Source organism: Mesoplodon bidens (genome assembly GCF_964165515.1).
Source record: "Mesoplodon bidens genome assembly, chromosome: 12".
Classification (NCBI taxonomy): domain Eukaryota; kingdom Metazoa; phylum Chordata; class Mammalia; order Artiodactyla; family Ziphiidae; genus Mesoplodon; species Mesoplodon bidens.
Window position 1 is genome coordinate 81936097 of NC_138168.1, and position 13245 is coordinate 81949341.

General features: G+C 37.9%; 1 protein-coding gene across 1 annotated transcript in view; it reads left to right on the top strand.

Annotated features, from left to right (window-relative positions):
* Window positions 1–13245, top strand: part of SCAF8 (SR-related CTD associated factor 8) — an 80792-nt gene that overhangs the window by 29458 nt on the left and 38089 nt on the right. The window contains 3 exon segments of the mRNA XM_081251343.1: window positions 4367–4450; window positions 8195–8239; window positions 12588–12749. Coding sequence (XP_081107469.1) covers window positions 4367–4450; window positions 8195–8239; window positions 12588–12749 — 291 coding nt within the window.

Consider the following 13245-nt stretch of genomic DNA (forward strand, 5'->3'; position numbering starts at 1 on the left):
GCCGAGGGGCAGCTAAATCCATGCACTGCAGCTGCTGAGCCCCCGCGATCTGGAGCCTGCACGCCATAACGAAAGATCCTGCATGCTGCAGTGAAGACCCCTAGTGCCGCAACTAAGACCTGACATAGCCAAATAAATAAAAGTAAATAAATAAATTTTTAAAAATAAAGAGGGTCTCTGATAAGAGCTGACTTTTCATGCTGTTGAAATGTTTTACAAGTCTAAGTTATATTTTTCTACCTCATTCTCCCAACCTCCCCCCTCCCCCAAAAAAAAGGAAGGAAGAAAGAGAGGAAAGCTTTTGATCTGCTACAATATGGACCAGTGCTTGACTGAAACCTTAGGGCTTTACCACACAAAATGAAAGAAGTAATGTATTGTCAACTATAGGAAGACCCTGGTGCCTCTTCATTGCCCCAGTCATATAAATTACTATGGAATGTACCTTCAGGTACCTGAATGAATAAATGTTTGATGCATACTTTAATATTATTCATTTAAATGGAGAATGCCTCCAAAGAGAAGGATTTTAATTTAATAATGGCTAACCCTGTTGAGTGACTTAAGTGTGTTCTAAAAGCTTTATATGCAATGTTTCTGTGAAATGAGTATTGCTTCTGTTTTCTAAAGGAGAAAACTAAGGTTCAGAGGTTTAGCAACTTTGTAATAAGGTAACATAGTTGGAATTAAAATCCAGGTCTTGGGCTTCCCTGGTGGCGCAGTGGTTGAGAGTCCGCCTGCCGATGCAGGGGACGTGGGTTCGTGCCCCGGTCCGGGAAGATCCCACATGCCGCGGAGCGGCTGGGCCCGTGAGCCATGGCTGCTGAGCCTGCGCGTCCAGAGCCTGTGCTCTGCAACGGGAGAGGCCACACAGTGAGAGGCCCGTGAACTGCAAAAAAAAAAAAAAAAAAAAAATCCAGGTCTTCCTGTGCAAAGCTTGTACAATGCTGTGTCTTATATGTATTTGTTCATTTTAATTTATTCTTAACAAATTCTTATTCTCAACAAATTCTTATTCTCTGCCAGACACTGAGGATACAGTTTGGACAAAGGGGAAAAAAAAAATCTAAGCAAGAAAGGCCGAGTTTCTCTTCTTAGAGCTTATTCTTTAGTAGGAGAGGGCAGGTCTGGATCTCAGATGGGCTGCAGTCTGGGCCTGCTAAGAACTTCTGGGAAGTTGACCTTTGCTTTACACAGCTTGCTGAAAACACTGTGTTGATGTTATTTTGCACCTAGTGAGGTGATTGGCATACAGTAGATTTTCTAAAACAGGTAGGAATTGAGGCCATGAGTATATTAAAATTCCCTGTGAGTTTGACAGAGGTAGCTTCTTAAAGGATCTGATGGGATCTTTTTTTTTTTTTAACAAATTTAATCAGTTATACATATACATATGTTCCCATATCCCCTCCCTTTTGCGTCTCCCTCCCACCCTCCCTATCCCACCCCTCCAGGCGGTCACAAAGCACCAAGCTGATCTCCCTGTGCTATGCGGCTGCTTCCCACTAGCTATCTACCTTACGTTTGGTAGTGTATATATGTCCATGCCGCTCTTTCGCTTTGTCACAGCTTACCCTTCCCCCTCCCCGTATCCTCAAGTCCATTCTCTAGTAGATCTGTGTCTTTATTCCTGTCTTACCCCTATGTTCTTCATGACATTTTTTTCCCTTAAATTCCATATATATGTTTCAGCATACAGTATTTGTCTTTCTCTTTCTGACTTACTTCACTCTGTATGACAGACTCTAGGTCCATCCACCTCATTACAAATAGCTCAATTTCATTTCTTTTTATGGCTGAGTAATATTCCATTGTATATATGTGCCACATCTTCTTTATCCATTCATCTGATGGAATCTTAACCCCGGTTGGGCAGTATCATCAAGTGGACACTTCTGTGGGAACTTAAAGGGAAAGAGGTTTATACTTCTCCCAGGGTTGATTTCAGTTTGGACAGCTCTTGGTGTTCAGTTAACATCTTATTGCTTAGACTGCATTAAAGGAACTTATATCCTTTGTCTGAAGGACATCAGTCTTCGTCACCCTTTGGGACAGTCCTTTTAAAAATCAAATATTAGTTAAATAATCATGCAAGTAAGGGTCAAATTCTGTGATGAATGCTTCAAAAGTGAGTGACAGTACAATGAGGGTATAAAAGGTGGTGTAGGGGCTTCCCTGGTGGCGCAGTGGTTGAGAGTCCGCCTGCCGATGCAGGGGACACGGGTTCGTGCCCCGGTCCGGGAAGATCCCACATGCCGCGGAGCGGCTGGGCCCGTGAGCCATGGCCGCTGAGCCTGCGCGTCCGGAGCCTGTGCTCTGCAACGGGAGAGGCCACAACATTGAGAGGCCCGCGTACCGAAAAAAAAAAAAAAAAAGGTGGTATAGCTCTGGTTGGGGAGCTGTAGGGAAGGCTTTCCTCATTAGGTGATGCTTTAACTAAGGTAAATGAGTTTGCAGGGAGGCCCTAGTTCTATTCCAAATAGAGGAAACAAGCCCATCTTTAAAGGCTCTGTGGCAGGGAGCTGAAAAAAGACCATTGTGCCTAGGGCGGAGAGCTGGGGAGAGGAGCATGGTGTGAGATGAGACTGGAAAGGTAGACAGGAATTAGAGCAGGCAAGGGCCTTGTATGTGTAGATTTTTGTGTATCTCCAAAGAGTGGGAAGTGATTGAACTTTTTAGGGTGGTAGAGGAAGCGGGTGAGTATCAGTCACCTGATCAGATTAGTGTTTGAAAAGATAGACATGCCATCTCAGTGTGCGAGATGAAGGTAATTTGGACTGTGGTCATGGTGGTGGTTGGAGGAAGAAGAGGCACACATGGAGGAAACTGGGTGAAAATCAATAGAATTCAATGATGAATAGGTTATAAGGGCTGCTGGAGCAAAGGCTATAGAGCAGCAGCCCCCAGCCTTTTTGGCACCAGGGACCGGTTTCGTGGAAGACAGTTTTTCCATGGACGGGGTTGGGGGTCCGGGATGGATGGTTCAGGCGGGAACAGGAGTGACGGGGAGCAGCAGATGGAGCTTCGCTCACTCACCACCACCCCCCACCCCCACCCCCACCCCCACCCCCCGCTTGCCTCCTGCTGTACGGCCCGGTTCCTGACAGGCCGTGGGCCACTGCAGTCCCGCCCCGGGGGTTGGGGAGCCCTGCTGTAGAGGACTCCCTAGTTGTTTAGCCAACCAGTGTTGTTTTGAGTTGCTTTGCAAGTCTGTTTAAGTTGTTTTTGTGATGTTCTGAGGGCCAAAGCTTAGTTTCCAGGCTTCTAGTTAATACCTTACAGCATTGTAGTTAAATTCCCAGCATCATTTAGTACCAGTTTTCATCAGTATTTATTTAAGCTTAGTTATTTGTCTTTTGCCTAATTCCCCCACCTTGTCTTCATCCTTTTTCTCTCTAAGCAGTATTATTATCCTTTGCGTATATGAGAAATCTTACAACAAAAATTTGGGGTGGAGGGGTGGGATTATTGCTAAATATTAGATCTCTTGACTTCTAAAAACAATTATATTGAGGTATAATTCACATACCACGCAATTAACCAATTGAAAGTGTATAATTCACTGGTTTTTAGTATGGTTGTGTAGTCATCACCACAGTCAATTTTAGAATATTTTTGTCACCTAAAAAACATGCTTTACTCATTAGTTACCACTCCTCATTTCTCCCCAGCTCCCCCAGCTCTAGACAGTCACCAGTAGATTTGCCTTTTCTGGACGTTTCATATAAATGCAATTCTGTAACATGTTTTAAATATGGCTTTTTAAACTGAGCATGTTTTCAAGGTTCATCCGTGTTGTAGCATGTGTCAGTACTTCCTTCCATTTTCATGGCTAACATTTCATTGAACGGGTAGAAGAAATTTTGTTTATCCATTCCTCACTTGATGGACATTTAGGTGGTTTCCACTTTTTAAGTGAATTTGTTATGAATAATGCTGCAGTGACCGTTTGTGTACAAGTTTTTATGGGAACGTATATTTTCACCTCTGTTGGGTATATCCCTGGGAGTGGAATTGCTGGGTCATATTACATATTATTTTTCATTTTTTGAAAAACTGCCGAAATGTCTTCTAAAGCTGCTGCACCATTTTACATTCCCATTAGTAATGTGGATAAGGGTTCGTTTCTCTACGTCCTTGATAACACTTGTCTTTTTGATTATAAGCAAGTAAGTGTAAAGTGATAATCTCATTGTGGTTTTGATGTGTATTTGCTTGATGGCTAACAATGTTGAACTTGATTTTTAAAAGAAAAGCAGCACTTTAATTTCACTAAGGATATAAAAATAGAAATGGTTGGTAATTTCATGTAATTGCTTAGAGACCAGTTTTGCTGTGTTTAAAATTTGTTCTTCTTTTTCATCAGTTGTATTCCCTGAATGACTACAAGCCACCCATTTCTAAAGCGAAAATGACCCAAATTACTAAAGCAGCCATCAAAGCTATTAAGGTGAGTAACACCTTTTATTCTTATGTTTTTCAAAGGAAATACTACACTAATATTTTGGAGGAGGGATGATTTTTATAGATTATATGTTGTCTTCCTCTTTTCAGAGTTAGTACATGTTCAAGGGAAAAAACACAAAAATGAAAATCTGTCACCTGCAAACTCTCTCACCTAGAGATAAACACTTAATATCTTGATAAATATTCTCCCATAAACTTGGAAGCAATCATTTTCCCTTATTTTTCTTAGGTAAGATTTTAGATGTAGCCACATTGTGGAGAATGTGTTTAACATTGTTATTTGTCACACTGACTTTACAGAATCTTGAAATACGAGTTAAGAAAAGGTTTCTTTAAAAAAGTTAATGTATTCTTTTTCTTATTGATTGTATTATAGATTTTAAAATGGGCCATTATGGAAAATAATTAGGCTTCATTGTACATAGGACATTTAAACTGTGGGAAGAGGCCACAGGTATTTAGCCATTGTTCTGATAACAGTGGTTTTGACTTATGGATACTTCTGAAAATCTCAGGAAAAGGTTGGGTCATCTCTAGAGAAATACACATATATACAGAATTTTGCATAAAATTTCTTGGTTTTAGGGACCTTATGAAGCTCGACCATAGACATCTCTCCAAAATGTTCTTGTCCTCAAAGCTAAGACTCCCTGCTCTAGTAGGGTTGTTAAAATTGAGAATGAGTGAGTGCTTATTTTTAATTAAGTAGGTATTAACCTATAGATATTTGGTGATATGTTTTCCTGCTCTGAGCATTAGCTCATAACCAGAAGCACCATTGTTTAAATAAGTCGTCTTTTTTGTTTTTTTGTTTGTTTTTGGCCACACTTCGCTGCTTACGGGATTTTAGTTCCTCGGTCGGGGATCAAACCCAGGCCCCGGCAGTGAAAGCGCCTAGTCCTAACCACTGGACCACCAGGGAATTCCCTGAATAAATTGTCTTTGACTAATAGCATTATCTGTTAGATTTAACAAATTCTTCTTTACAGAGAATCACTACTAGGAGAAAATTTAGGTAGTTGATTTTGCAGTGTTCTAATGCCCCAAACTTAGTTTTCAAACTTATAATTAATATCTGACAGTATTACAGTTCAAATCCCTGTATTTATGTGCAGAATATCAAAGAGGGGATAAGAACAGTGATCAGTAAACACACTTAAGATAGAGAATTCTTCAAAGAAGTGATTTTTCAGTTTATCTGACAGACTCAATATAGAATGTTAGTCTCTTCTGCTTGCTTTATACTCTTCTTCATTGTGATCTGATTTTTATGGTCATGATCCTGAGAGTATGCAAACGTGTATATTATAATCATTTTTATTCTGTGAAAATTAATAATTGATGCATTTAATATAACCTTTTGTTGAACAGAATACTTTTTAATTAGAAGACTCTTTAAGGAATAGGTATTAACATTATTTCCATTTTTTAGACGTTGGAAGGGTCTAAGAGAAGTAATTTGCAACAGTCAGAATAAAAACAGCTAGGTTTTGATTTTCTCTCAATTAAGAGTCTAAACATGTTATACTGTACTATTTTGATTTATTGGTACTGTCTTAATGTTTTTAATTTTGAAAAAACAAACATGTTGCATAATATAATGAGCAACACATAGCGTCTTAGATTCACCAGGTGTTAATATCTTGCTACATTTGGTTTATTTCTATACACGCGCGTGTGCGTACACACACACACACGCATACACACTGAAGCACCTACATACACATTTCCACGTTTTTTTGGCTGAATCATTTGAGAGTTCATTTCAGTGTTCATTCAGAATAGCACGTAGTCCCTAAATACTTGTATTTCAGTGTCCTAAAGCAAAGAGATTTCCTAGGTAACCAAATACACATATTTCACTTTGATATAATATTATTATCTAATATATAATCTACACTTTCATTTACCAGTTGTCTCAGTATTAACTTTACATTTTCAGGATCCAGTCGAGATCCTGTCATTTATTTATCCTGTCGCCCAGCCTTTTTGCTTTGTTTTGTTTTTGTTTTCTTTTTCATTACATTGACATTTTTTAAGACTTCAGACCAACTGTTTTGCAGTACTGTATTAATTTAAACTGCATTTGATACATATGTAAGTTGATATTTGAACTGCCTTTTAACTCAGATTTAGATGATATTGTGTTTCATATTAAGGTAAGTCATTGGCTTTCTATCAATGTTTAGAGACATGATTATTTTTCTGGGTGCTTGTTAACATTGCACACCACTGTCAACAAAACCTCTGATAACCTATTGTGGAAGAAGGCCTATGTGAGTTGAGAATCTTTGAATTAACAGTAAGTTGTTTTACTCTGAATTACATATAGTACATGAAGTAACTAGAAGCAAGAAGCAGTGCCAAGATGTCTTCCAGAAAAATTATTATTTAATAAAAACCACTCAGTGTGTAATTACTATTTTATATATTGATTTTAAATGTTTAGTTACTTATAAAGTGCCTAATAACTTTTAAGTAGTTGTTTGGCTTTTTTTTTAACTTGAGTAACTTAAACTGTAGCATAAACTGTTACTTTGTAGTAAGGAAACTTTTATTGTAGATTTTGATTTGGTGAATATGAATAATGAGATTTTCCTTTATTTTTTTTAAATACGCCTTTTTATATACATTTAGTTAGTTAGTTAGTTAGTTGGTTGGTTGGTTGGTTGGTTGTGCCAGGTCTTAGTTGCAGCATGTGAACTCTTAGTTGCAGCATGCACAGGGGATCTAGTTCCCTGACCAGGCATCAAACCTGGGCCCCCTGCATTGGGAGCGTGGAGTCTTAACCACTGCACCACCAAGGAAGTCCCAGTTTTCTTTTGTTTTTGACTTTATAAATGTTGGATTTCTTGCTGCAGTTCAGTTGAAAGTTCTTGTGTCTCTTCAGTCTAAGGGGATGTCCCTTAAGAGCATAATGCATGGGATCAGAAATATAAATAGAAGTACAATTCAGGATAGTTTTTTTTAAACAGAAATGTGCTGATTGTGCAGTTGCCATTGAGCTATTAAAATTAAATTAGGTACAAATTCCAGATAATTTTTGTTTAACCTGTAATTTTCATCTTATTTATTTTCACGTTTATTCATAATGTTGTTTCATAAAACTTAAATGTAAGTTTTCGCATAATTGATAGAAGCCCATTTCTAATTTTTAATGTGTGTGCTCACTTCTCTTCCTGCTGATTCATTTTGGCTGATCCTTTAGAACATTATACTTCTCTGTGTTTTGTTATATATACTTGCAGTTCCATTTTCCAGGAGAAGCAGAAGAAGATAATGAAGTTGAAAACATCTCCCTTGCACACATTTATTAATGCTCTTTATTTTCAGTTACTTGATTTTTCTAGTACTAACCTAATTTAGCCAATAAAACGATACTAAAGGAGATCTTTACTTTTTTTCCAGGTAGGAAGAATGTACATCTACCAGTGTCTTACCACCAGTATTTTGCTGTCAACCTAACTATTTGTGAAAGTTTGCTTTCTTAAAGACTGTAATAGAATTCTTTTGCATCTGTGTTAACGTAACACACTTTGGATATACTGATCATATACCTACTTGAAGAATCCCTTTACTAATCATAGCTAGTTTAATCATGAATTTAATCAAAATTCATGATTAAAATTCATTGCTTTGATAGACCTTTGAAGCTATGTTAAACCGTACGTTTAGCAGGAAAGTTCTAATCAAACATTTAAAACCACATTTCTTTTTTTTCTTTTAGTTCTATAAACATGTGGTACAGAGTGTTGAGAAATTCATTCAGAAAGTAAGTATATAATTTTCTATATATATGCTAAATGTTCTGTAACTATAGATTAATGGCCTGCACTCTTCTCTTTTAAATTGTTTAAATTGTTTTGATGGACCGTTCAAAAGTGATTCCATTTGTTTTAATATCTGATTAAGTAATAAAATGAAAGTGCTTTTTGGATAATTCTAAAAACAAAAGCTTTCAGATAGATGTTTTTGTTAATTTGCATTGCCATACTGAGCATCCGTCCCTTGAAGAAAATGTTTCAATATGATTGATATTTTCTAATTAATTAATTAATTAATTTTTGGGCTGCGTTGGTTCTTTGTTGCTGTGCGTGGGCTTTCTCTAGTTGCGGCGAGCGGGGGCTAGTCTTCGTTGCGGTGCACAGGCTTCTCATTGCGGTGGCTTCTCTTGTTGCAGAGCACGGGCTCTAGGCATACAGGCTCAGTAATTGTGGTTCGTGGGCTGTGGAGTGCAAGCCCAGTAGTTGTGGCACACGGGCTTAGTTGCCCCGCGGCATATGGGATCTTCCCGGGCTAGGGCTTGAACTCATGTCCCCTGCATTGGCAGGCGGATTCTTAACCACTGTGCCACCAGGGAAGCCCCCCAATATGATTGATTTTTAATGAAATTATAGATTCATTATTTTTTATAGCCTTTAAAGAAATTCTCCCTTTTATTTGAAGCTGAATGCTTAGAGAGCAGTCTTCCTTTTAGATAAGATGTAGTAAAATGTAGTAAAAATACCAGCCACTTTCCTTCTGCTGATTCATTTTGTCTCATCCATTAGGGCATTACACATCCTACATCTTATTATATAGACCTGAAGTTCCATTTTCCAGGGTAGGCAGAGGGAGATGAAGTTGCAAACAGCTGTTTGGCATACACTTAGTAATTTTTTTTGTAACCAGGGCCTGAGGTGACTAGATTATATTTCTTTGCCCCTTTGTGATCAGTGCCCTATTTGTGCCACGTTTTTTTGGCAGCAGTACATAACTTTTATAACTTGTAAACTTGTGCTGTAGTAAATCTGTAATGGAATTTAGGTTTTGTATTCTGCCCATTGTTCATACCTAGATGTAAGCAGAACCAGTTTGAGGATCCAGAGGTACATGGCATTAAGGACTTGGCAAGGTTGCAGTGTGTTTCTTGAACGAAAATAGTTGACTGGAGCATGAATCAAAGTGATATTACTGTGTCACTAAACTAGCTAGATAATCTTGAATAAATCAGTTAACCTTTATGTGGTTCAGCTTTTTTTCTCTTAAAGTCTTGTTCTCTCAAAACTTAAAGTATTGGTAAAACATATTTTGAGGTGAACAACTCGTGAATTGAAGCTTAAGGCATGGGGTAAAATAACACATATGCTGTGTTTTAGGTAAATCCAACTAGAAAATACAAATGTTGGTGATTGGAAAATTTCACTGTTCTAAAGCTTTTAAAAATCTTTTTTAAAAGGTTCAATGTCTAAACAGTGCTTCTTAAACTATTTTTGTGCACAGGAATTACCTAGAGATCTTGTTGAAATGCAGGTTCTGTTTCCCTAAGTGTGGGTTAGTTAGGCTCTGATAACCTTGGCAAGTTAGGCTCTGGTTAAAAAGATTCTCCTGAGAGAAGACCTTGTGAAGAAGTGAATGCTCTGGCTGTCTCAGAATGGTTCCTTTTCCTCTCCTTCTGTTGGAAGCATGCACTGTTCACTGTGAGAATTCGTTTGGTATTAAGTAGAACTGTTTCCTGAGACAGCCCTCTTTTCTTACATGCTACTGTCAGTATCATTTAGTGCTTTGTAAGTACAGCCACAATTGTTATTCAAAGTGTAAAAAATACCTCATGACATTGGAGTCTTAGGAATTCTTGTGTTTTCAGTACTGCTAGAACTTGAAAAAGAGATGGAAAACATTTCAGATTTTTTGGTCTTAATTCTCCTCTCAAGTTTCTAGTTGGTGACTTAGCCAAGTTTACCAAATGTTGTAATTTTAAAACTTCTACAACATTTAAATCGTACATAATTTTTTTTGGCCATTTTATGTGGCAGACACATAAAAATGCCTAGTCTGTCAGTGAAGGAAATTCTGTACCATAACATGTTAATATAGTGTTTCTAAAGATATCGTGGAAGAAGAATTATCTTTATAGCTTAATACTAAAACTGCTAACGTTTTTGAAGCTTTGGAATCTTCACAGTAGGTGAGGAAGACCCATTTATTGCGTTATGTACTCATGATTCTTATGTATTGTGAGTTTATAATCGAGTTTTTACTAAAAATCAAAGAAAAAGGTGTATTTGTTTAAACAAAACTCACTACATTAATCGCTTTTATTACTTACCATTCAGTATTAATTTTAATAACTCTTACCAGCAACTTATAAGTTTTATTTAGCCTTAGTCTCAAGATAATCATTTCTATAAAGTAATAGATTATATATCAGATTATTTTATCTGTGTTTATGGCATTGGGAAATAGATGATTTTTAACAGAGTTGTCTTGCTTTTCATTAAATCAAAAAAATTTTCTTTTTTTTTTTACTGGATGTATTATTTGCCTGGCTAGGTGAATATTTCTTTGAATGTATGGTAGTCAAAGGAAAATAACCTTGGCCAGATATATGAACTGAGGGACAGATATGCTAGATTTGGGGGGAACATGAGGGAAAAAAAACTATTTCAGACTTTTAAAACAGTAACTTTCAACAGAGCAGACAGGGTTTTTTTTGTTTTGTTTTTTGTTTTGCGGTACGCGGGCCTCTCACTGCTGTGGCCTCTCCCGTTGCGGAGCACAGGCTCCGGACACGCAGGCTTAGTGGCCATGGCTCACGGGCCCAGCCGCTCCGCAGCATGTGGGACCCTCCCAGACCGGGGCACCAACCCATGTCCCCTGCATCGGCAGGCAGACTCTCAACCACTGCACCACCAGGGAAGCCTGAGCAGACAGTTTTGAACCTTTTTGGTAGGTTAAACCTAAAACTTTAATGTCCAATCACCAGCATTACTGCCCTTTTATTAAATGTTTCAAGTACTAAACAGCCAGAACCTTGCAGTAGATATTTGTGAATTGGTGCTAAAGGTCTCTTCATTTTCTTTTAAAGTGATTTTTTTTTTTTTTTTTTTGTGGTACGCGGGCCTCTCACTGCTGTGGCCTCTCCCGTTGCGGAGCACAGGCTCCGGACGCGCAGGCTCAGCGGCCATGGCTCACGGGCCCAGCCGCTCGGCGGCACGTGGGATCTTCCCGGACCGGGGCACGAACCCGTGTCCCCTGCATCGGCAGGCGGTCTCTCAACCACTGCACCACCAGGGAAGCCCCCCATTTTCTTAATAATGACCTTAAAGAGAAGGTTCTTAAAAGGGATTTGAAGGAACAAATGAAGAATCATCTTGTCTTTTTGCAGAATGAAATCACTCATTGTCTTGACTGAAAATTCTGTTTAGAAACATGTATGTATGTGTTGGAGGTGGATTGAGGATCCTTTACCCACTGGTCCTTGGGTTTCCAGGAAGTTTTTCAAGAATGCAATTTTGATTTAGTCCATATATGATTTCTATGAAATTACTTTGGGTGAAATACTTACCTAATTACACCCAGAATTTGAACCTGCTTTTTGCAGCCATAATTTCATTTTAATCAGTATATGTTTGGGAGGCAGGTGTTCTTATGCTTCTGGATATGGAAGAAATCGAAGCAGTGAGCTTGATAGTGAAAGGATTCTTCCTTGTGCTCAGGAAAGTAGGAGACTTTCATATTCTTCACATTGGGTAATGGATAAGGTTGAGAAACATTGTCAGTGGAGTAGCTAAAGAATGTTTTCATAGGATACATTCCTAGACTCATAATGGTAGTGTCTTGTCTTTTGTATAGGTGTGGTATTTGAGAAAAGTTTTGAAACTTTGGGTTCATTGTGTTTGGAGTGTTACAATTTGTCATCTGATTTGTTCCTTCATTAGTACAGAAATCCTTTCCCTATATGTTTCAGACGAAGTCTAAGGCATGTTGGCAATGCTTTTACCAGTGCTTTTCTTTCCTGAATTTGCTGCTTCCTTTTATTTGGCTTTTCAAAATCATTAAACAATTTTCTTTTATTATAACAGTACCTTACCTTTTGTTTTTTATTGTTCAAGCCGGTTGCTCAGCGCTATTTCAGAACTTAGGTGATTGGCAGTTTAACTGAGTATGTAGAGTAGCCAGAGTAGATTCTTTCCAATGCCATTCCAGAGACAGACGGTGTGGAATAGTCAACCTCGAACGTTCATCCCCTCAGCAGGAGCGGTGTTTTTGTGTTTGTACAGGATTTATGGTGGCATTTGTATATCAAGAATTTTAACCTTCTCATTTGCTTCCCTTCCCACTCTTCTTTTTTTCTTCAGTGTAAACCAGAATACAAGGTACCTGGACTTTATGTTATTGACTCTATTGTACGACAATCTCGACATCAGTTTGGTCAAGAAAAGGATGTGTTCGCACCCAGATTTAGTAATAACATCATTAGCACTTTCCAGAATTTATATCGTTGCCCTGGAGATGACAAGGTATGCTGTCTTTTCTCTTTTTTTTAAGTCACTACAGTAATTACCTTTTTTGTCTTAATGAGACTCTTTACATTATCTTAATTTTATCATTTTATGTTATTGTTTACTCTTTGTTATTCCGAATTTGAATATTTAGTTATCGCACTCTCCATGTTCCGTTTTGTTATTAGACTTTTCTTAAACAGAGTGGAAAGATATAGTTGATTTTGCTACTTTTTAATTTATTGAAGCAGTTGGTGTTAAAGAAACTGGCTCTAATAAGCGTTTGGAATTATCCTAAAATCTTATTTATTTACACACATAACCAATTCAGAATTTTGATTATTTGACATGAGCTGATTTTTACCTATTTAGTGTCTGTGAAAAATGGATTTACCAAATAATTAATAGAAAATAACTGCATATCAAAATTCCTTTGTCATGGTAGAGTTTTCTTAGTGCTAGAAACCACACTACTGGGTCTGCACGATCTGAATGAATAAATATTCTGTCCCCC